Source organism: Pseudophryne corroboree, chromosome 3 (assembly GCF_028390025.1).
Source record: "Pseudophryne corroboree isolate aPseCor3 chromosome 3, aPseCor3.hap2, whole genome shotgun sequence".
Taxonomy (NCBI): Eukaryota; Metazoa; Chordata; class Amphibia; order Anura; family Myobatrachidae; genus Pseudophryne; species Pseudophryne corroboree.
The window spans coordinates 22330201-22355934 of NC_086446.1; the positions used below are offsets into that span (position 1 = coordinate 22330201).

The following is a 25734-nucleotide window of genomic DNA, read 5'->3' on the forward strand; positions in this document are numbered from 1 at the left end:
GGTGATGACTGGAGAGGTGACTGCTGGGAATGGGAGATTATACAGTAACACCGGGGGACGTGTCTGGGTGATGACTGGAGAGGTGACTGCTGGGAATGGGACATTATATAGTAACACCAGGGGATGTGTCTGGGTGATGACTGGAGAGGTGACTGCTGGGAATGGGACATTATATAGTAACACCAGGGGACGTGTCTGGGTGATGACTGGAGAGGTGACTGCCGGGAATGGGACATTATACAGTAACACCAGGGAATGTGTCTGGGTGATGACTGGAGAGGTGACTGCCGGGAATGGGACATTATACAGTAACACCAGGGGATGTGTCTGAGAGGTGACTGGAGAGATGACTGCTGGGAATGGGACATTATACAGTAACACCAGGGGACGTGTCTGGGTGATTACTGGAGAGGTGACTGCTGGGAATGGGACATTATACAGTAACACCAGGAGATGTGTCTGGGTGATGACTGGAGAGGTGACTGCTGGGAATAGGGCATTATACAGTAACACCAGGGGACGTGTCTGGGTGATGACTGGAGAGGTGACTGCTGGGAATGGGGCATTATACAGTAACACCAGGGGATGTCTGGCTGATGACTGGGGAGGTGACTGCTGGGAATGGGACATTATACAGTAACACCAGGGGACGTGTCTGGGTGATGACTGGGGAGGTGACTGCTGGGAATAGGACATTATACAGTAACACCAGGGGATGTGTCTGGGTGATGACTGTATCACTGTGTGTGTCAGGTTCCTATAAGGTGTCAGGATGTCACTGTCTATGTCTCCATGCAGGAGGGGGAGTATATAGAGGAACACAGGGGTCTGTACAAGGACGTGATGATGGAGAATCACCGGCCCCTCACATCACCGGGTAAGAGGAGACTGTCATGTATTGTACAGGGGAGAGCAGGTATGAGGGCCCCTATATACACACATCACCTGATAATCACATATATACACTGTACTCAGTCACTGTGTGTCTCCTACAGATGGGCCCAGTAACAGAGATACCCCAGAGAGATGTCCCCGTCCTCTGTATTCCCAGGATTGTACAGAGGAGAATCACAGGACCCCACAGGAGGATCAGGTAGGTGGGATTTAGGTTCTCGTCTATATATTATGAACTGACTTTTCACTGTATCAGTCATTCCAGGTGATAATGAGGCACCGGGAAAGCAGTGTAATTGGGGGTCTCTAGCCCCATGCACCACAGTAGGACCCTGATAACATCAAAATATCTATCCTTGTATAAGAAAGCAGATGGAGATCACAGATTTATTGTATATTTCTCTTACGTCCTAGAGGATGCTGGGGACTCCGTAAGGACCATGGGGTATAGACGGGCTCCGCAGGAGACGTGGCACTCTAAAGACTTCAGAATGGGTGTGCACTGGCTCTTCCCTCTATGCCCCACCTCCAGTCCTCAGTTAGATCCTGTGCCCAGAGGAGACTGGTCACACACAGGGGAGCTCTATTTTATCTATCTATCTATCGCCCCCAGTTACGCCAATATTTTTATGGGCGTTTGGGAGGATGAGGTAGTATGGACCAACAACCCATATGGGGCGAACCTGGTGGCGTGGCGAAGGTACATAGATGATATCATCTTTATTTGGAAGGGAAGCAGAGAAGACTTAGATTCCTTTTGTGTGTACCTAAATTCTAACAACAGGAATATAGAATTAACATTCAAAATTGATAGACAACAGGTAGATTTTTTGGACCTTAATATTTATGTAGAGGAAGGGGCTCTAAAAACAAAGAATTTTATTAAGCCCACCGACTCTAGGGCATATATTCAAAGGGATAGTTGCCATCATGACAACTGGCTAAAGTCCGTACCTATAGGTCAATTTAAAAGATTGCGACGTAACTGTACGGAGTCTTCGGTATTTATTCAACAGGCGGGGGAGATGAAAGAAAGCTTCGTAGCCTGTGGGTATGATGAGAAAATTGTCCTTAAGTCACTTGAAATTGCCCAGAACACTGACAGAAATGATTTAATATGTAAGGAAAGAGAAACAAAAAAGGAATGATGAGAGATTTAAGTGGGCATTTATAACCCAGTTCACCTCACAACACAAACAAGTAGAGGGGGTGTTGAAAAAACATTGGAATTTGTTAAAAAGGGATCCCATCATTGGAAATGAGATTCCGGATAAACCAACCTGTATATTCAGAATGTTAGGCGCCGGGGTCCGCGCGGCCGTGCGGCCCGGCGCCTAGCAACCAGAGACGCCGGGCGCACGGAGCCGCTCAGACCCTAGCAACAGGAACGCCACGGTCAGACTGCATTCCCTGTTGCTGGGTCTTAATCAGTGCCTGTGTGTTCTGGCCATGCAGCATGCAGCTGCACGGCATCATCATGTAATTACCCTGTCTGGATCAGGATTGGAGGGCTCTCAAATATAAGCACTCCCAGGACTTCTCACAGACGCCGGTGATAGCTTCCTGTTTGCCTGTGTCTGCTGCAGAGAGAGTTCCCAGTCCCGGTCTATCCGTTTGTTCCTGTTATCAGTGATCCTGTACTCGGAAGTTACCATCTATTCCTGGAGTCTGACCGAGCACCTTTAACATCTGGTGGTGTTCGTGAGTCGCGGCGCAGCCGTGTGTTGCGGCTTGTCCGCTATAATTTATTATTTTGTTTATATTGTGTTCTGGAGCTTTGCGGAGGATTCCGCTTCCACAAGATCCACTCTGGTGTCCAGCGGTGCCGGATAGGAGTGTCGGATCAGTGGATCTTTGGTTGTCCTTTTCCCTGGCGGCTAGTCCGCACATACCTTTTGATTTAGTTAAGTTAGCTTGTAACCCCTGGCTTGGTTGCTTAGTCAGAGGGCCCCTTGTTATCACCCTGTCTCGGACTTTCCCTTGTCTCCCATTAAGACCTGCGGGGGCATCGGGGTTGGGCAGACATAATCCGCCCTTCGAACGCGGCTGCCATGGGCTCAAGCAACCATAGTCTCGCAGGGGATTTCTGATAACACGGGCGAGACAACGGAGTTAGGGCGCCAGGGGTTACTAGGCTCTCCAGCTCCCACAACCTGTATATGGTTCCTGTACTCAGATCCCTGCCATAAAATCTTCTCCAGTCTGGAGTACAGGAATCGTAACATTATCACCGGCCAGACAAAAGAAAAAATTTCAACAGGAGTTAATTTTTTCACTTATCCAGTTGGGAGAATTTTGTCGGCCTCATGAATCCCACCGGTGTTGGGCCAAATCCTGGCCAGTTTCTGGTTAGTCAGATTCAGGAACTTACCCAGATGGTTCAGGATCTGTCCCTCCGGGTGAGCTCACAGGAAGATCTGTTACGGACTTCCCCGAGGGTCATCCCTGAACCAAAAATGCATCTGCCTGACCGTTTTTCTGGGGATAGAAAACAGTTTTTTAATTTTAAAGAGTCTTGTAAACTGTATTTTCGTTTAAGACCAGTCTCCTCAGGTACGGAGGCTCAGCGGGTTGGAATTATAATTTCTCTGCTTCAGGGGGATCCTCAGACCTGGGCTTTTGGTTTAAAGACAGACGATCCGGCCTTATCGTCTGTAGACGCCTTTTTAAAATCATTAGGGCTATTGTATGACGACCCTGATAGAGAGGCGTCCGCAGAAAGTCAGTTGCGTGCTCTAAGACAGGGTAGGAATCCTGCAGAGAATTATTGTACGGAGTTTCGCCGTTGGTCGAACGACTGTGGCTGGAATGACCCTGCCCTGCGCAGTCAGTTTCGCCTCGGCTTATCTGAATCTATAAAAGACAGCCTCCTTCAGTATCCCGCTCCTGAGACCCTTGATAAACTCATGGAGCTCTCTATTAAAATAGATCGTCGGCTCAGAGAGCGGAGGACTGAAAAAGGGGCATCTGTAGTTTCTTTTCCCTGTGTTCCTTCCGTTCCTGTAGACATGGGGGAGCCTATGCAGATTGGTCTCTCCAAATTGTCTCCGGAAGAAAGAACCAGGAGGCAAAATTCTGGTCTGTGTTTGTACTGCGGAGGTAAGGGACATTTTGCCCGTAGTTGCCCAAACAAGTCGGGAAACTTCCTGACCAAGTGAATAGTGAGGGGGTTCACTTTGGTCTACAGCTCATCTCCTCAAATAATTCACTGTTGGTTCCTGCTAAAGTTTCTTATGACAGCCTCTGTTCCTCGGTCTCTGCTTTTGTGGACAGTGGAGCTGCAGGAAACTTTATGGACTTAAAATGGGCCAAGGCCTTAGGTATTCCTCAGCTAACCTTAGGTAGGTGTATCACCATGCATGGTTTAGATGGGAGTCCCTTATCCAATGGGGTTATTTCTCTATGTACACCTCCAGTTTTGCTCTCGGTGGGAGCTCTACATTCTGAAAAGATTGAGTTTTTTCTTACCCATTGTCCAGCAGTTCCTGTGGTTCTGGGTCACCCTTGGCTGGCCTTTCATAATCCCATCATTGATTGGCAGTCTGGGGAGATCCTACAATGGGGTACCATCTGTGATAAAGAATGTATTACACTTCCCATTCGAGTAGCTGCTGCCAGCTCCGCACATATTCCTGAAGAATACCAGGATTTTTTGGATGTGTTTTCCAAGGGCAATGCTGATATTTTGCCTCCCCATAGGCCTTATGATTGTACCATTGAGTTAATTCCTGGTGCCACGTTGCCTAAGGGAAGGTTATATGCGTTGTCTGGTCCTGAAACGGTAGCCATGAATGAGTATGTGAAAGAAAGTCTTGAGAAAGGGTTTATCAGGCCATCTAAATCCCCTTTAAGTGCAGGTTTCTTCTTCGTAGAGAAGAAGGATGGTTCCCTCAGACCCTGCATTGACTTTCGAGCCTTGAATAAGATCTCAGTAAAAAATACTTACCCCCTGCCGCTGATCTCTGTCCTCTTTGATCAGCTACGTTCGGCTGTTATTTTTTCTAAGATTGACCTGAGAGGAGCATATAATCTCATTAGAATCAGGTCAGGGGATGAGTGGAAAACGGCATTCAGTACTCAATCAGGCCACTATGAGTATCTGGTCATGCCATTCGGCCTATCTAACGCTCCGGCAGTCTTTCAGGATCTCATTAATGATGTGCTCCGTGAGTTTCTGGGAAGATTCGTCGTGGTCTATTTAGACGACATTTTGATATATTCTGACTCTGTAGAACAACATGTTACCCAGGTGCGTCAGGTGCTTAAGAAATTACGTGAAAATCACTTGTATGCCAAACCGGAGAAGTGTGAATTTCACGTCACGGAGGTATCCTTTTTAGGGTACATTATTTCCCCTCGGGGATTCCGAATGGAACCTAAGAAGCTCCAAGCCATCCTGAGTTGGGCGCAACCCACTAACTTAAAAGCAATTCAGCGCTTTTTAGGGTTTGCAAACTACTATAGAAGGTTTATTCACTCTTTCTCTGACCTAGTTGCTCCCATTGTGGCGCTCACTAAGAAGGGAGCGGATCCTACCAATTGGTCATGTGAAGCTAAAGCATCTTTTCAGGCCTTGAAACAAGCCTTTGTCTCAGCCCCTGTCCTTAGACATCCCAACCCAGAATTGCCTTTCATCGTTGAGGTAGATGCCTCGGAGGTTGGTGTAGGGGCTATCCTTTCTCAGAAGGATCCAGATTCCCTTGAGTTACATCCTTGTGCCTTTATGTCCAGGAAATTCTCGTCTGCTGAATCCAACTACGATGTTGGTAATCGGGAGTTGCTGGCTATTAAATGGGCTTTTGAGGAGTGGAGACATTGGCTTGAAGGAGCGACCCATACCATTTCAGTTTTGACGGATCACAAAAATCTTCAATACATTGAATCAGCTAAGCGACTGAATGCCCGACAGGCTCGTTGGGCTTTATTTTTTACTCGTTTCAAATTCATTATCACCTTCAGACCTGGTTCCAAGAATACCAAGGCAGATGCCCTCTCACGCAGTTTTCTTCCCGTTCAAGACAACAGTCCTGTTACTCCCATACTTCCGCCTTCAGTCATTCAGGCAGGTCTCACACAGGATGTTTTCTCTCAATTGAAGCTGCTTCAACATCAAGCTCCGGGAAATACTCCTGCTGGTCGTCTTTTTGTTCCTGAGTTTTTGAGAGCAACTGTTTTGGAGGAATTTCATGATAGCAAAGTTGCAGGGCATCTGGGAGTCGCTAAAACTTTGGAATTGGTATCCCGCTCAGTGTGGTGGCCTGGTCTTTCTAAAGACATTAAAGAATTTGTTTTTTCGTGTCAGGTCTGTGCACAGCATAAAGTTCCTCGCTCTTTACCTATTGGTCAACTTATGCCATTGAATGTTCCTCTTAGACCATGGTCGCATATCTCCATGGATTTTGTGGTGGATCTCCCTCTGTCAGCTGGATGCACAGTCATATGGGTGGTAGTGGACCGTTTTAGTAAGATGGCTCATTTTGTTGGTCTTCCCCGATTGCCATCTGCCCAGGGATTGGCAGTCTTGTTCCTTCGTCATGTTTTCAGACTCCATGGGTTACCCACTGATATTGTTTCTGACAGGGGTCCACAATTCATTGCACAATTTTGGAAGTCTTTTTGTGCTTCGTTAAAGATGAAATTATCATTAACCTCCGGTTATCATCCACAATCTAATGGACAGACTGAGCGAGTGAACCAATCCCTAAAACAATATTTACGTTTGTACTCGGCCAAACTCCAAAATGACTGGTCTGAGTTTCTTCCATTGGCAGAGTTTGCTTATAATAATGCCTGTCATTCCTCCACCAATGTATCTCCATTTTTTGCAGTTTTTGTTTTCCACCCCAGAGCTAATTCATTTTTCCAACATTCCTCTGTCTCCTCTCTGGCCCTGACCACTCATCTTAAACTTATTTGGAAAAGAGTGCACATTGCTCTCAGAAAAGCAGCTTTCAGGGAAAAAAAATTTTCTGACAGGCTCCGGCGGCCGTGCACTTTTAAAGTAGGAGACAGGGTGTGGCTGTCGACTCGCAATATCAAACTTCGACAAACCTCAGCCAGATTGGGTCCTAGATTTATTGGACCATTTCTCATTATCAAAAGAGTCAATCCAGTTGCTTTCCGGTTACAGCTACCAAAAACTTTACGGATCGGAAATACCTTCCATTGCTCTTTGCTCAAACCATATGTTTCATCTAGCAGATTTCCTCGTAAAAAACCTCAGGGGAGATCACCAGTTAATGTACAGGGTCAGCAGGAGTTCGTGGTTGAGAAGGTTCTCGATTCCAAGTTGTCCCGGGGTCGGCTCTATTTTTTGGTGCATTGGAGAGGTTATGGTCCTGAGGAAAGGTCGTGGGTCCTAGATGAGGACCTTCATGCCCCAAGACTCAAAAGGGCATTTTTTCAAGAATTTCCTCAGAAACCCGGATTTAGGGGTTCCTTGACCCCTCCTCAAGGGGGGGTACTGTTAGGCGCCGGGGTCCGCGCGGCCGTGCGGCCCGGCGCCTAGCAACCAGAGACGCCGGGTGCACGGAGCCGCTCAGATCCTAGCAACAGGAACGCCACAGTCAGACTGCATTCCCTGTTGCTGGGTCTTAATTAATCAGTGCCTGTGTGTTCTGGCCATGCAGCATGCAGCTGCACGGCATCATCATGTAATTACCCTGTCTGGATCAGGATTGGAGGGCTCTCAAATATAAGCACTCCCAGGACTTCTCACAGACGCCGGTGATAGCTTCCTGTTTGCCTGTGTCTGCTGCAGAGAAAGTTCCCAGTCCCGGTCTATCCGTTTGTTCCTGTTATCAGTGATCCTGTACTCGGAAGTTACCATCTATTCCTGGAGTCTGACCGAGCACCTTTAACATCTGGTGGTGTTCGTGAGTCGCGGCGCAGCCGTGTGTTGCGGCTTGTCCGCTATAATTTATTATTTTGTTTATATTGTGTTCTGGAGCTTTGCGGAGGATTCCGCTTCCACAAGATCCACTCTGGTGTCCAGCGGTGCCGGATAGGAGTGTCGGATCAGTGGATCTTTGGTTGTCCTTTTCCCTGGCGGCTAGTCCGCACATACCTTTTGATTTAGTTAAGTTAGCTTGTAACCCCTGGCTTGGTTGCTTAGTCAGAGGGCCCCTTGTTATCACCCTGTCTCGGACTTCCCCTTGTCTCCCATTAAGACCTGCGGGGGCATCGGGGTTGGGCAGACATAATCCGCCCTTCGAACGCGGCTGCCATGGGCTCAAGCAACCATAGTCTCGCAGGGGATTTCTGATAACACGGGCGAGACAACGGAGTTAGGGCGCCAGGGGTTACTAGGCTCTCCAGCTCCCACAACCTGTATATGGTTCCTGTACTCAGATCCCTGCCATAAAATCTTCTCCAGTCTGGAGTACAGGAATCGTAACACAGAAGAGCACCAAACCTGAAATCACAGCTGGTCAAAAGTCTATGTCCCTCACCTTTAAGTACCCCTAAGATAACATCTAAAGGTTTCTACAGGTGTGGGGACTGTATGGGATGTAAGAACGTGAAAAACACCTTCGGAAACAAAAAGGAGAGTGTTGAGATAAATGGGAGAACTTGTAAGATCCAGGAATTTATTACGTGTAATTCCAATAATGTAGTATATTGTATAGAATGCTCATGTCATTTGTTCTACATTGGTAGGACGAGTAGGTCATTAAAAATCTGCATAAGCGAACACCTACGTAATATTAAAAAAGGTGTGGAAACTCACGCGTTACCTGCTCATTTCAAGGAGAAACATAACAGCGATGTAAAGCATGTCATTAATTTCTATGGCTTAAGAAGAGTCTGTGGGGACATAAGACATAGGGACACTAGTAAGAAACTGGCCAAAACAGAAATGAATATGATTCACCACTACAAAACATTGATACCGGGTGGTATCAATAAAGATTTCGAATTAAAATGGTTTTTGTAGTTTATGTATCATTTTTATTATGTATCACTTATACTTTGTTCATTGAATGAATTTTAACTATGTATTTTTTTAATAGGGTACTTTTTGATGGAGATTGCATAAAATACTATAAATTAAAATCCCTGTCGAATATCGGATACAAAGAGGGCTACCGTCAGTTAAGATCTGGAGACATCAGAAATGAATCTCCATATATATGCAACATAGTCTCCGTAAATGAACTTTCGGAATCCACCACAGGTTTTCCCTAATCTCCAATAAGTTTGATAGAACGAGGAGGACTGTGATGGAGGACGGAACTTCCGGCGCAACGCCAGTAATGCCGATACGATGGACGCCGCTTCCGGAAGTACGAACGGAGATGATGCACATGGCCGCAAAGAGGACGTAACGTGATGACGTACACACACGGACATTGGCTGAATCTGGCGGGCTTTCCATTTGTATCACGATCTTTGCAAATCCACGAAATGGACTACTTTTTTGGGATTTTGTCTGTTTATGTATACATAGGGAATAGTGTTAGTGAGTCCATGTCTAGCTTTAGGGAAAGTTGTTCTAGACCATTGGCGGGTATAAATAGCCTGCTGTATGCTCACTTTCCATATGCCTTGAGGAATATACTACGTATCGAAACGCGTTGGAAAGGAAAGTGACCAGACAGAGGGACCCCTACCCAGGATTTGGAGGCTGTGATCCAGGGACGCCTGTAACCCCTTATTCCATGCTCATATTGTCTACCTTTTAAAGTGGACAACAACATCTGGTAGGAGTCCCATCATCTGCATTTTTGGATTGTAAATTGTGTGGGTACAGGGATAGTCTGTCCCACATTGTGTTTTAATAAATTATTTGAAGGTTTTACACTATGGAGATTTTCTCTTCTTAATTTCATGACTGTGGGAGAGATATCCTCTGGAGAGAAGCTGTCCTGAGGAGAGCTGATTGGCCCACATTGTGTCCACCCTTCCTTAAAAGCTGAATTGTCTGCATATGTGTAGACCATCATAAGGGGTACGAGTAACCACTTAAATACAGACACTCGTCCATTGAGAAAATACAGTAATACACTATGTATATATATGTTTTTGTCTTGAGGTATTGAAGACTACTGATTCGCAAAATCATTGAATAAGAAGATCCAACTCCTTGATCTGTTTAAAGGAGGATTTGTGCGCTGGTTGTGTGGTGGTATTTCTTTTTGTCTACACATCAACATAATGGAATTAAGGGCCATATACAACGGCCTACGACAAGCGGAGAATCTTCTTCGCGACCTACCGGTTCTAATTCAATCAGACAACGTCACAGCCATGGCTCATGTAAACCGCCAAGGCGGGACAAGGAGCAGAGTGGCAAGGGTGGAAGCCACCAGGATTCTTCGCTGGGCGGAAGATCATGTAAGCGCTCTGTCAGCAGTCTTCATTCTGGGAGTGTACAACTGGGAAGCAGACTTCCTCAGCAGACACGATCTCTATCCATGAGAGTGGGGACTTCATCAAAAAGTTTTTGCAGAGATAACAAGTCTTTGGGGACTTCCTCAAATAGACATGATGGCATCACGGCTCAACAAGAAGCTTCGGAGGTATTGTGCCAGGTCAAGGGACCCTCAGGCAGTAGCGGTAGACGCCCTGGTGACACCATGGGTGTTTCAGTCGGTCTATGTGTTCCCTCCTCTTCCTCTCATCTCAAAAATATTGAGAATCATAAGACGAAAAAGAGTGCAGACAATACTCATTGTTCCAGATTGGCCTCGAAGGGCCTGGTAATCAGATCTTTAGGAGATGCTCACAGAAGATTCATGGCCTCTTCCTCTCAGGGAGGACCTGTTGCAGCAGGGGCCCTGTGTGTTCCAAGACTTAACGCGGTTACATTTGACGGCATGGTGGTTGAACACCATATCCTAGCTGGGAAAGGTATTCCGGAGGAAGTCATCCCTACTCTGATAAAGGCTAGGAAGGAGGTGACGGCGAAACATTATCACCATATCTGGAGGAAGTATGTATCTTGGTGTGAAGCCAAGAATGCTCCTACGGAAGATTTCCACCTGGGCCGTATTCTCCACTGTCTACAGACAGGAGTGGATATGGGCCTGAAGTTAGGCTCCATTAAGGTACAGATTTCAACCCTATCTATATTCTTTCAGAAGGAATTGGCTTCTCTCCCAGAAGTCCAGACTTTTGTAAAGGGAATGCTACACATCCAGCCTCCTTTTGTGCCACCAGTGGCACCGTGGGACCTTAACGTGGTGTTACAGTTCCTTAAATCTCACTTGTTTGAGCATCTTCAAACAGTTGAATTAAAATTTCTCACTTAGAAGGTGGTCATGTTGTTGACCTTGGCATCTGCAAGGCGGGTGTCCGAATTGGCGGCTTTGTCTCACAAAAGCCCCTATCTGATTTTCCATGTGGATAGATTTGCCTAAGGTGGTTTCATATGAACCAACCTATTGTGGTGCCTGTGGCTACGGGAGACTTGGAGGATTCCAAGTCCCTTGATGTAGTCAGGGCCTTAAAAATGTACGTAGCCAGGACGGCTAGGGTTAGGAAAACAGAGGCACTGTTTGTCCTGTATAAAGCCAACAAGGTTGGCGCTCCTGCTTCTAAGCAGACTATTGCTCGCTGGATCTGTAACACGATTCAGCAGGCTCATTCTACGGCTGGATTGCCGTTACCAAATTCGGTTAAGGCCCATTCCACTAGGAAGGTGGGCTCTTCTTGGGCGGCTGCCCGAGGCGTCTCAGCTTTACAGCTTTGCCGAGCAGCTACTTGGTCGGGTTCAAACACCTTTGCAAAATTCTACAAGTTTGATACCCTGGCTGATGAGGACCTCATGTTTGCTCAATCGGTGCTGCAGAGTCATCCGCCCTCTCCCGCCCGGTCTGGAGTTTTGGTATAATCCACATGGTCCTTACGGAGTCCCCAGCATCCTCTAGGACGTAAGAGAAAATAAGATTTTAAACCTACCGGTAAATCTTTTTCTCCTAGTCCGTAGAGGATGCTGGGCGCCCGTCTCAGTGCGGACATATTTCTGCATGACTTGTATATAGTTGTTGCGTACATAAGGGTTATGTTACAGTTAAGATCAGTCGTTGGCTGATACTGTTTTTGTTCATACTGTTAACTGGTTGCGTATTTTCCATGTTATACGGTGTGGGATGGTATTAATCTTGCCCTTAGATGAACAAAAATCCTTTCCCCGTACTGTCCATCTCCTCTGGGCACAGTTTCTCTAATTGAGGTCTGGAGGAGGGGCATAGAGGAAGGAGCCAGTGCACACCCATTCTAAAGTCTTTAGAGTGCCCATGGCTCCTGCGGAGACCGTCTATACCCCATGGTCATTACGTAGTCCCCAGCATCCTCTACGGAATAGGAGAAAAAGATTTATCAGTAGGTTTAAAATCTTATTTTTACATATGTCATAAAGTGTAATATGTGAGAAATAAATCTGGGCAATTAGTTCTATTGTGTTTTTTTTCTTAAATGTTTATTTCATTTCTATATAACGACACCTAAACATTTTATCTGATAGCAATTATATTAATTACAAATGTATTGCTGTGCAAATGTCAGGGGTACAAATAAGGCAAATCGACTGGATGGGGGAACCCAGCGGGATATGTCTGAGAACCATTGCACTATATGGTCTGTACAGAGCTGTGTGTCTAATACTCTGATAGTCTCCTGATTACTCTGAGTAATGATGTCCGACATTAATAAAGCATTCATTTATATATGGGTTATTTAGGGTGAAGATCTGACTAATATAAAGGGTGTAGAGACGTATGTGGCTGATATGACAGCAGAAGATATAGAGGGAGAAGAAGAGACGTATGTGACTGATATGAAGGCAGAAGATACAGAGGGAGGAGAAGAGACGTATGTGACTGATATGAAGGCACAAGATACAGAGGGAGAAGAAGAGACGTATGTGACTGATATGAAGGCAGAAGATATAGAGGGAGAAGAAGAGACGTATGTGACTGATATGAAGGCAGAAGATACAGAGGGAGGAGAAGAGACGTATGTGACTGATATGAAGGCACAAGATACAGAGGGAGAAGAAGAGACGTATGTGACTGATATGAAGGAAGAAGATATAGAGGGAGAAGAAGAGACGTATGTGACTGATATGAAGGCAGAAGATATAGAGGGAGAAGAAGAGACATATGTGACTGATATGAAGGCAGAAGATATAGAGGGAGAAGAAGAAACGTATGTGACTGATATGAAGGCAGAAGATACAGAGGGAGAAGAAGAGACGTATGTGGCAGATATAAGGGCAGAAGATATAGAGGGAGAAGAAGAGACGTATGTGACTGATATGAAGGCAGAAGATATAGAGGAAGAAGAAGAGACGTATGTGACTGATATGACAGCAGAAGATATAGAGGGAGAAGAAGAGACGTATGTGACTGATATGAAGGCAGAAGATATAGAGGGAGAAGAAGAGACGTATGTGACTGATATGAAGGCAGAAGATACAGAGGGAGAAGAAGAGACGTATGTGACTGATATGAAGGCAGAAGATACAGAGGGAGAAGAGACGTATGTGAGGGAAGATCAGCAGTGTAAGGAGGAGGAAATCCCTACAGATATCAGCACAGGTGAGTAATAAGCACTTATTACAGGAAATAGTCACATATTCTCCTTGCTCAGTTACTACAAAATCTCCCATACTTCACCCTCCCCTGTCATTTCATACTAATGAGGGAAATGTATCTGTAAAGTGGGGGTATCAGGAGCCATCAGCACCTATTGTATTCCTGCTCTCCCCCCCCACATCATGTCACTGTGTGTTACCAGCCCAGAGATCTGACCAGTCTCCTCCCCACACTCCCTGGTGTGTCTCATACATCAGGAGCCATCAGCCCCTATTATATTCCTGTCCTCCCCCTCACATCATGTCACTGTGTGTTACCAGCCCAGAGATCTGACCAGTCTCCTCACCACACTCTCTGGTGTATCCTATATATCAGGAGCCATCAGCCCCTATTATACTCCTGCTCTCCCCCTCACATCATGTCACTGTGTGTTACCAGCCCAGAGATCTGACCAGTCTCCTCCCCACACTCTCTGGTGTATCTCATACATCAGAAGCCATCAGCCCCTATTATACTCCTGCTCTCCGCTCACATCATGTCACTGTGTGTTACCAGCCCAGAGATCTGACCAGTCTCCTCCCCACACTCTCTGGTGTATCTCATACATCAGGAGCCATCAGCCCCTATTATACTCCTGCTCTCCGCTCACATCATGTCACTGTGTGTTACCAGCCCAGAGAAAATTGACCAGTCTCCTCCTCCCCACACTCTCTGGTGTATCTCATACATCAGGAGCCATCAGCCCCTATTATACTCCTGCTCTCCGCTCACATCATGTCACCATATTGATAGTAGTCACTCCAATGCAATACATCAACCGCTGTGCCTTCCTCTCATACCTCCACCGATTGTGCAAGTTGACCCACTTAAAAAGCTGAGAGAGGTCTGTAATTACCATCATAGGTACACTTCCACTGTGAGAGACAATATCTGGAAAAAAAATACCCAGGAATTCACATTCTTGAATGATTTTTAAACAATTTACTTGTATATTCTGGTGGAAAATAAATATTTGGACACCTACCAAGCAGCAAGATTTCTGGCTCTCACAGACTCTTCTATCCTCCACTCATTACCTGTATTAATGGCACCTGTTTTAACTGGTTATCTGTATAAAAGACACCTGTCCACACCCTCAAACAGTCAGACTGCTACCTCTCCACCGTGGTCAAGACCAGAGAGCTGTCTAAGGACACCAGGGACAAAATTGTAGAGCTGCACAAGGCTGGGATGAGCTACTCGACAATAGGCAAGCAGCTTGGTGAGAAGAGATCAACTATTGGCGCAATTATTTAAAAATGGAAGAAATACAAGATCACTGACAGTCTCCCTCGATCCGGGGCTCCATGCAAGATCCCACCTTGTGGGGTATCAATGATCTTGAGAACGGTGAGGAATCAGCCCAGAACTACACGGGGGGACCTGGTCAATGACCTCAAGAGAGCTGGGTCCACAGTCACAAAGGTTACCATTAGTAACACACTTCGTGATGGATTTAAATCCTGCAGCACCCGAAAGGTCCCCCTGCTTAAGCCAGCACATGTCCAGGCCCGCCTAAAGTTTGCCAGTGACCATCTGGATGATCTAGAGGAGGATTGGGAGAATGTCAGATGAGAACAAAATCTAACTTTTTGGTTAAACTCCACTTGCCGTGTTTGGAGGGAGAAGAATGATGAATGGCATCCCAAGAACACCATACCCACTGTGAAGCATGGGGGTGGAAACATCATGCTTTGGGGCTGCTTTTCTGCAAAGGGGACAGGACGACTGATCCATATTAAGGAGAGGATGAATGGGGCCATGTATCGTGAGATTTTGGGCAAAAACCTCCTTCCCTCAGTAAGAGCATTGAAGATGGAACGTGGTTGGGTCTTCAAGCATGACAATGACCCCAAACACACCACCCGGGCAACTAAGGAGTGGCTCCGTAAGAAACATTTCACGGTCCTGGAGTGGTCTAGCCAGTCTCCAGACCTCAACCCAATAGAAAATCTGTGGAGGGAGTTGAAAGTCTGTGTTGCCTGGCGATAGCCCCAAAACATGACAGATCTAGAGAAGATCTGCATGGAAGAGTGGGCCAAAATGCCTGCTACAGTGTGTGCAAACCTGGTCAAGAACTACAGGAAACGTTTGACCTCAGTAATTGCCAACCGAGGTTATATTACAAAGTATTGAGTTAAACTTTTTGATTGTCCAAATATTTATTTCTTCTGCGGGGTACACTGGGCTCCACAAGGATTGACATTGGGATGTAGAGTAGGATCTTGATCTGAAGCACCAACAGGCTCAAAGCTTTGACTGTTCCCAGAATGTACAGCACCACCTCCGTGCACAGAAGCTCAGTTTTGTAGTTGGTGCTTGCAGTGAGCAGGCATACAACAGGGGGGCTGCTCCAGCAGCCCTGAGAAGAAGCTTTTTGAAGAAAAAAAAGACTTCAAGGGCTGCAGCAGAGGCACTGTCTGTGCTAGATGTCAGAAGACATCTCCTGCTGCAGCTCCATCACTCCCCCAGCGGCGCTGTACACTCCCGCACCCTGGTTACCGGGTACTTATAGCGGAGGCTCCGGATTTTCTTCTGGATAGTCGCACACACGACCGCTGCTCTCCTGGATTGCGTGGCCACACATAGGGAGGAGGTAAGTTGGTTTCCCCGGCGGGACCCGCTCTTTGTCGCGGTCATGCGTGGTTGGTTGGAGGCGGGCCGCGCACGCTGGCATGGACACTGTGGCAGTACAGGGACCCCACTAGACCACCAGGGCATGGGCGCAGGTCGGTTTTCTCTCATAAAACCGTTTATTTCAGCCCACAGTACCCGATGGTGAAGTCCAGCAGGGGGATAAGGCTTTAACCTGTAGCCCCTCCCCCAGCCCCAGGGCGCCATTTAGAGTAAATGTTCCCGCCCTGGAGCTGCATCTCTTTCCCCCTCACTCCCTGTCAGTGTTTGGGCGCCATTACACAGAGCAGCACTATTCCTGGGATTGTTTGGGAATATCCTCCTCTGCAGAGCCGCCTGCATGTCAGCGCTGTGCATTTTACAGGACACTTAAGTATTCTACATGTCTGCTGACAGTGTTAAGAAAAAGTGCATTTAGCCAGGGTTATCTAGTACAAGTACCCTGTGATATACATCCAGTCTTTACTGTGCATTGTTATATATATATCTTATATATAGCTATATTAAATGGCTAGTCCATTGCAGTATTATTGCCAGTCATAACTTCTGCATTGTACAATGTGACTATGTGTGTGTGCATCTAGCTGCTGTGTGACCTCCATTTCTTGTATCTCACTCAGATTGCTATCTCTATATTCTATAACCTGTGGGGGCTAGGTGCGTCAGGTTTGATATATATATATATATATATATATATATAATATAGGGTTCACAGGATATACTCTGTATTTTTCTCTGTGATATTTAGTCACCATATCTCTCCTGAATTCTCTGTTGTGCTGATACACTGCGCAGGGGTTCTGGTCAGGTATTGTGCTGCTGATATTGTACTGTGTTGCCTTGCATTGAGCTCTATAATATGTCTGCTACAAAGGGCTACTGTGCTGGAGCTGATCCCACAGTGAGTGGTGGTGACGCAGCAGACACATTTGAGGAAAACATAGCAGCTGTGGGTTCTGGTTCTGGGGGTTCTTTGCCCCCAAGTGGGACTGTGCAACGGAGGTTCAGAATGACCCACCGTGGGCTACCTTCTCCACGCTACTGAATACGCTGGTAACTAAACTGACGCCCCCTATGGGACCTCCTGTGCCAGTACAACCGTTCATGGTCCCCGCGGTTAATCCGCCATGGGCAGATCAACTGTCCACTCAGTTACAGCAATTGAATGACTCACTGACTACTAAGAAGTCTAACCTTCGCCCACCGAAGACCAAGGGGTCCTCTAAGCAGACCATTACTTCCTCACAATCCACCTCGTCTGATGATGATGGTGTTTATACTGACCAGACAGATTCTGATCCTGATGCTTCTGATGGGGACGTTGTTTCACGGGTGGATGTTCCTGATTTATTGGAGGCTATCAGTCTCATTCTTCAGATTACTGATGACCCGGAGCCTGCCGTTGCTTCTAAGAAACCGGATAGATTCAAACGTCAGAAGGTGGTTAAACAAGTTTTACCTCATTCTGACCATCTGGTTGACATACATCAGGAGACATCCCCGCCGTGGATTCACATATGGGGCGGATGGTGGTCTCCTCAGCTCTACCTATTACTACCGTCACGTCTCTGAAAGAGCCAACGGATAAGCGTGTGGAGGGTTGTCTAAAGGCGATTTACACCCTAGCAGGTGCTGCGCATCGGCCCACTATTGCAGCGACATGGGCTGCAGAAGCTATTGAAGCATGAGCCCAGGAGTTGGAAGCTGAAATCTCTTCTGATCATGCTCGACAATGCTTGTCGTATATTGTGACAGCTTGTCATTATGTTAAGGAGGCGGCTTCTGATGCCGGTATTCTGGTGGCCAAGGCTTCTACTACGTCTGTTCTGGCCCGCCGGATTCTATGCCTGCGGTCCTGGTCTGTGGATCTAGACTCTAAGAAAACCCTGGAGGTTCTCTCTTTTAAGGGAGACATCCTTTTCGGAGAAAACCTCAACAAGATTGTGTCTGACTTGGCTTCTGCTAAAACAGCCTGTCTGCCTAGTACTGCCCCTTCGGTGCCGAAGGCTAAAAGTACTTCCTTTCACTCCTTTCGTCCTTCAGGGAAAGCTAAGGGTCAAGCGTACCCCAAACAGGGTCACACTTCCAAACCCGGTAAGCCCAAACCCAAACATGCCTGGGCTGCCCGTCAGCCTGCTTCCAAAACCTGGGGCGGGCCTCCCGCTGGAGGATCCCAGGGTGGGGTGGGGGCTGAATTCTAGGGTATACCCAGGAATGGTTGAAGACCACTTCCGATGCCTGGGTACGGGAATTCGTTACTCGACGTTACGCCATATCTTTCAAAAATCGTCCACCTCATTGATTTTGCCTGACACGTCTCTTCGGATCAGGTGAAGGCAAAAACTCTTCATTCGGTGGTACAGACCCTCCTGGATACAGGAGTGGTGGTACAGGAGCCTCTAGCTCAGAGAGACATGGGCCCTCATTCCGAGTCGTTCGCTCGTTCTTTTTCATCGCATCGCAGTGAAAATCCGCTTAGAGCGCATGCGCAATGTTCGCACTGCGACTGCGCCAAGTAATTTTGATATGAAGAAAGGATTTTTACTCACGGCTTTTTCTTCGCTCCGGCGATCGTAGTGTGAGTGACAGGAAATGGGTGTTACTGGGCGGAAACACGGCGTTTTAGGGGCGTGTGGTTGAAAACGCTACCGTTTCTGGAAAAAACGCAGGAGTGGCCGGCGAAACGGTGGGAGTGCCTGGGCGAACGCTGGGTGTGTTTATGACGTCAAACCAGGAACGACAAGCACTGAACTGATCGCAGATGCCGAGTAAGGTTGAAGCTACTCTAAAACTGCTACGAGGTTTGTGATCGCAATATTGCGTATACATCGGTCGCAATTTTAAGATGCTAAGATACACTCCCAGTAGGCGTAGGCTTAGCGTGTGTAACTCTGCTAAAATCGCCTTGCGACCGATCAACTCGGAATGAGGGCCATGGGGTACTATTCACTGCTGTTCCTAGTCCCGAAACCGAATGGGTCCTCCCGGCCCATTCTAAACCTCAAGGCATTGAACAATTTTGTGAGGGTCTCCAAGTTTCGTATGGAAACTCTTCGCTGTGTTGTTCTGGCCTTGGAACCTGGGGATTATATGGTATCCCTGGACATACAGGATGCTTACCTGCATATTCCCATTGCAGTTTCGCATCTGCTATACCTGAGGTTTTCAGTTGGCAACCTCCATTACCAATTTCGGGCGTTACCTTTTGGTTTGACCACTGCTCCACAAGTCTTCACCAAAGTCATGGTGGTAATGATGACTGTACTACGCCATCAAGGGGTCAGGATCCTACCGTACCTGGACGACTTGTTGATCCTTGCAAATTTCCCAGATATTCTCCTATGTCATCTACATCTAACTGTCCAGTTTCTGCAAACCCACGGGTGGCTCGTCAACTGGAAGAAATCCTCCCTGGTCCCTGTTCAGAGCATGGTGCACCTGGGGGCATTGTTGGACACTCACAACCAGTGGTTGTTCTTGTCTCAGTAGAAAGTCCTGAAGCTTCAGGACAGGATTCAATGCTTCCTATCTCGTCCGCAAGTGTCGATACATGCGGCAATGCAAGTGCTAGGTCTCATGGTGTCGGCATTTGACATGGTGGAGTATGCTCAATTCCATTCTCGCCCTCTGCAGTAGCTGATTCTTGCAAGGTTGGATGACCTGCCTCACCGGATCAGGTCTCACATGATGTCCTTGAATGTCCGTCTGTCACTGAGCTGGTGGCTCCAGGACCAACGATTGAGCAGGGGTCGTCCCTTCTGGATCTCCAACCAGGTCCTGCTGAATTGCCAGTGCGTCCACGAATGCTGCTTGAGGATCCCCTTGTTCTTGCTCCGAAGACCAGAACCTTGTGATCGTGTCGAGACGCCATCAGATCCACGTCTGGAAGGCCCCACCTGTCCATGAGGAGTTGAAACACTTCTGGATGGAGGCCCCACTCTCCGGCGTGTACGTACTGATGACTGAGAAAGTCCGCTTCCCAGTTCAGGACCCCCAGAATGAATATTGCCGATATGGCTGGTAGATGATGTTCTGCCCACTGGAGAATCCGTGATACTTCCCTCATTGCCATGCGGCTTCGAGTGCCGCCTTGATGATTTATGTATGCCACCGTGGTGGCGTTGTCCGACTGTACTTGAACAGGTCTGTTCTATATTAAATGCTGGGCCAGGGTCAATGAGTTCAGAAATTGCTTCAGTCAGGAGTAGTCATTCCAGTTCCTCCTGCACAACGAGGACAGGGTTTTTACTCCAACCTGTTTAAAGTTCAGAAGCCAAATGGGTCATTTCGAACCATTCTCAATCTCAAACTGCTGAACAAATACATTTGGGTACCTCTGTTGCACATGGAGACCTTACGTTCCATCATTTTGGCCATAGATCCTGGGGATTATGATTACCTACATGTTCCTATAGCACTGTCCCATCAGTATTATCTCAGGTTCGCTATCCTCCAACATAATTTTCAGTTCCAGGCCCTACCTTTTGGGTTAGCCACAGCCCCCAGAGTATTTACCAAGATTATGGTGGTAATGGTAACTTATCTCTGACAGCAGGGGATAATTTTTCCATACCTCAACGATCTTTTAATCCTGGTACAGTCGCAGGAATTGCTCCTATGTCATCTGCAACAGCCATGTATCTGCAGAAACATGGGTGGCTCATAAATTGGGCAAAATCGTCTTTGGTTCCGTCACAGCGGATGACTCACTTGGGGGCTGTACTGGATCAAATCTTCAGAGAGTAATGTTACCTCTGAACAAGATATCCAAGGTTCAGTCAAGGATCCAGGACTTGCTACACAGTCAAAAGGTATCCATTCATGCAGCAATGCGTGTGATGGGTTTGATGGTGTCAACAATGGACATGGTGGATTATGCACAATTCCACTCGAGGCCTCTGCAGTGCCTGAGTCTTGCCAAATAGAATGGGCTGCATTAGATGATAAAATCTAAGACTATGGTTCTTACGATAGAAGTAAGTAGGCCATTAGCCTGGTGGCTACAGGCATCCCATCTGGACAAGGGGAGACCCTTGTGGATATCAGATTGGGAAACTCTGACAACGAATTCCAGTCTCCAGGTCTGGGGAGGAGTGTCAGGAAGGTCGTGTTTCTAGGGTCAATGGACCAAGGAAGAAGGTTGCCTGCCAATAATCATATTGGAACTTCGGGCCATATACATGGCACTGATTCAGTCAAAGGACATTCTTTGGGGAAAACCAGTCCAGATCCACTCGGACAATGTGACGGCAGTAGTGTACCTTAACCATCAGGGAGAAAGCAAAGAAGGAGGTAAGTCACATACTAAAGTGGGCAGAACTTCATCTTCCAGCCTTGTCCGCAGTATTCGTTCCGAGAGTCCTAAACTGGGAAGCGGACTTTCTCAGTCGACACGCCATTTGGGCAAGCGAATGGCTCTACACCCACAGGTCTTCCAGACTCTAGTAGACAAGTGGGGGTTGCCAGAGATAGCTCTCATGGCATCCCGTCTGAACAACAAAGTGCTCGCATACGGGTCAAGATCAAAGGATCCCAGAGCGATCTTTGTGGATGCCCTGTCGGTTAGATGGGACTTTCATCTGGCTTATATGTTTCTTCCAATCACCCTATTACCAAGGGTGGTGAGAAAGATAAAGCAAGGAAAGGGTGCCGAGATAGTAATAGCTCCAGCCTGTCCCAGAAGGCATTGGTACACAGATCTGCAGATAATGTCGATGGATGCTCCATTTCTGCTCCCTCAACGTCCAGATCTACTGATGCAAGGTCCTTGTTATCACAGACATCTGGATCGGCTGTCTTTGACGGCGTGGCTCTTGAAACCTCTATCCTGATGTCCAAAGGATTCTCACAACAAGTAATTCAAACTATGCTTAGAGAAAGGAAACCTTCCTCAGCTCGCATTTATCACCGAATATGGCAAACCTATTTTCATTGGTGTAGTAAACAGAAAATGGACTCTAAGTCTTTCAGAGTTTCCAGGGTCTTAGCATTCCTTCAGGCAGGAATGGATAAAGGTTTGAAGGTGGCTTCCTTGAGAGTGCAAGTGTTGGCATTGACTGTATGGTTCCAAAAGAAAATTGCCAACTTACAGGATGTGCATACTTTTTTCCAGGGAATGCTGCACATTCAACCTCCTTTTGTTCCTCCTACAGTTCTTTGGGACTTACATCTAGTCCTGAAAGCCCTTCAAGTTGCCCCATTTGAACCACTTAATAAAGTGGATCTTAAATGGTTGACAGCTAAAGTTCTCTTTCTACTGGCTATGGCGTAAGCTAGAAGAGTGTCAGATTTAGGGGCATTGTCAGGTCGTTCCCCATTTATGATTTTTTTTTTAAATCCAGATAAAGCAGTTCTAAGAACTAGATCTGGGTATCTTCCGAAGGTGGTGTCTAAATTCCACCTTAATGAAGAAATTGTAGTCTTGGCATTCCAGGTACCAGGCCTTTCTGCGGGAGATGCATTGCTGGACGTGGTCCGCGCATTAAGGATCTACGTGGATCGTACCAGTGCTATCAGACAGACAGATTCTCTCTTCATTTTCTATGGATTTCACAAGAGAGGATGGCCTTCTGATAAGCAGACACTGGCAAGATGGCTACGGATGACGATTTCAGAAGCATATTCTCAAGCTGATCTCCCTGTTCTGGCTAATGTCTCTGCTCACTCTACTTGTAAGGTAGGTCCATCATGGGCAGCACAACGTGGTTCTTCAGAGTAGATATGTAAGGCAGCCACATGGTCTTCCATTAACACATTCATTAGACATTATGCCATGGATACCTTTGCCTCTCATGACGCTGAACTCGGGTGAAGGATTCTCCTTTCCAATCAGGAGCATTCCCACCACTAAATTGCTTTGGGAAATCCCATTGTTATCCTGTGGATAATCTGTGGACCCTTCCCGGAGAGATATACGTTATGGTAAGAACTTACCGTTGATAACGGTATTTCTCCTAAGTCCACAGGATCCACAGGGGTCCCACCCTGAAACACCTGATTTGTGGATCCTTTTACTCACTAACCTCTTCATTCTTGTACGGAAGGGTGTGCATGTGTGTTTTTATCACCTGATTAGGACTATCTATGATGCTCCTGCCTTGAGCTTTGGAATACAACTCATTTGCCTGAGCCAGGAGGCGGGGATATATGGACGGGCCCGTTGCATGCTGGGAGGCCAGAAAGCTTTGACCGATTGGTGCAAATCCGCTGTCGCTTCATCATATCTCATTGTGATCCTGTAGACTTAGGAGAAATACCATTATCAACGGTAAGTTCTTACCATAATGTACATTTCACATGTTTCCCCCAATATAGAACCTGCTTTGGTACATCTCATTAGTTGTTACATGATAATTTTGTTACTCTGTAGAACTCCATGGTAGCCCCATATATCCCTCCCTTCTATGTGTTTATATTTTGTAGAAAAAGCTGTGGAAGTCACTTCAGACAAGGATGGTAGAGCGGTCAGGGATAGACCTTCTGGGATGTGAACTTTTACCTGTATCTCATGGGGAAGAGGCTTTTTCCCCCTAGTTATGGCTGCTGTATAGTTCTTCCAGTAACATAATTTGCTTATATGTATATTTTATTCCCTGTAGGTGAATGTAACAGAAGAAATATATTGGCTGAACGTCCCATTGTATCTCCAGATTGTGAAATTGAAGCTAAAGACATCATGCGAGATTCTCTGGAAGACCATGTGATCCCAATTATACATCCAGTACCTCACAGTGCAGATATATCATCTCTTACCTGTAATCATGAGGAATTTTCACCTGATACCTCAGATATTGGTCCATCTATCACAGCTCTTAGAGTAGATACGTCATTTCCTAATGATGCACATGACATATGTTTTACTCAGAGCACGAAGATTATTACCCATCAGCCACCCAAGACAGGTGAGAGGCCATTTCCATGCTCTGAGTGTGGGAAATGGTTTACATACAAATCACAACTTGTTAAACATGTGAGATGTCATACAGGTGAGACACCATTTCCATGCTCTGAGTGTGGGAAATGTTTTAGACTCAAGTTAGCTCTTGTTAGGCATGAGAGAAGTCACACAGGTGAAAAGCCATTTCCATGCTCTGAGTGTACAAAATGTTTTACTCGGAAGTCGCAGCTTGTTCAACATGTGAGATGTCATACAGGTGAGAGGCCATTTACATGTTCTGAGTGTACAAAATGTTTTACTGAGAAGTCGAAGCTAGTTCAACATGTGAGATGTCATACAGGTGAGAGGCCATTTACATGTTCTGAGTGTGGGAAATGTTTTAGAATCAAAGTAGATCTTGTTAGGCATGAGAGAACTCACACAGGTGAAAAGCCATTTTCATGTTCTGAGTGTGGGAAATGTTTTACACGCAAATCACATCTTGTTGTGCATGAGAGACATCATACAGGTGAGAGACCATTTCCATGCTCTGAGTGTACAAAATGTTTTAGTCACAAATCACAGCTTGTTATACATGAGAGAAGTCACACAGGTGAGAAGCCATTTCCATGCTCTCAGTGTGGGAAATGTTTTACTCATAAATCACAGCTTGTTGAACATTTGCGAATTCACACAGGTGAGAAACCATTTCCATGCTCTGAGTGTAGAAAATGTTTCAAACACAAATCACATCTTGTTACTCATCAGAGAAGTCACACAGGTGAGAAACCATTTCCATGCTCTGAGTGTGGGAAATGTTTTACACGCAAATCATATCTTGCTGTGCATGAGAGACATCATACAGGTGAGAGACCATTTCCATGCTCTGAGTGTACAAAATGTTTTAATCACAAATCACAGCTTGTTATACATGAGAGAAGTCACACAGGAGAGAAGCCATTTCCATGCTCTGAGTGTGGGAAATGTTTTGCACAAAAATCATCTGTAATTGAACATAAGAGAACTCACAGTGGTGAGAAACCATTTACATGTTCTGAGTGTGGGAAATGTTTTGCACAAAAATCAGCTGTAATTGAACATAAGAGAACTCACAGTGGTGAGAAACCATTTACATGTTCTGAGTGTGGAAAATGTTTTACACACAAATCATATCTTGTTAGACATCAGAGAATTCACAAGTGAGAGGCCATTTCCATTTTCTGAATGTTGAAAATGTTTTATATACAAATCACAGCTTGTTGAACATCAGAGAAGTCACACAGGTGAGAGGCCATTTACATGCTCCGAGTGTGGGAAATGTTTACACACAAATCCACTCAATATTTTTAGAGAGGATATTCTAGAGTTGCCTTTCACATAAAAGAATATGAGTAAATACAACCTCATTAATAAAGGGAATGGAAAAGTTATAAAGAGAGTTTAGAAAAATATTTGTTCATTTGTATAAAAAAAAGCAAACCCCACTGAGGTGACCTAATTAAAATGTATAAATATATTTGAGAAACATACAAAGATTTAACAAGCACATCACACTATGCTCATGTACAATTGTACCATTATTTTTATGATTGTATTTTTTTTCTTGTTTTGATATTATTTTTATTAATACTTTACAAACAATATAGTACGGGCAATTTGTTACATGTTACTGTCGCTGTGCAAACTCTATGTAGATATAGAAAAAGGATGAGATTTTGAGACTTTGTATAAAACATTTAATATTCAAAGTGT

The 25734-nt window shown here is 46.0% G+C and overlaps 2 protein-coding genes across 2 annotated transcripts in view; both read left to right on the plus strand.

The window, feature by feature from the left end:
- LOC135057085 (uncharacterized) overlaps window positions 1-25734 on the plus strand; it is a 653135-nt gene that overhangs the window by 12881 nt on the left and 614520 nt on the right.
- On the plus strand, window positions 801-25625 carry LOC135054562 (gastrula zinc finger protein XlCGF26.1-like). Its single transcript, XM_063957718.1, has 3 exons — window positions 801-877; window positions 996-1093; window positions 23705-25625. Exons 2-3 carry the CDS (start codon window positions 1027-1029, stop codon window positions 25183-25185), a joined length of 1548 nt encoding a protein of 515 aa, XP_063813788.1. The 5' UTR covers window positions 801-877; window positions 996-1026; the 3' UTR covers window positions 25186-25625.

What these genes read in the sequence shown, in the direction of transcription:
- LOC135054562 (XM_063957718.1), top strand. Translation starts at nt 1,027, where the DNA reads ATGTCCCCGTCCTCTGTATTCCCAGGATTGTACAGAGGAGAATCACAG. An exon ending in GGACCCCACAGGAGGATCAG is followed by an intron (nt 1,094 to 23,704) that starts GTAGGTGGGATT and finishes TATTCCCTGTAG; the next exon opens with GTGAATGTAACAGAAGAAAT.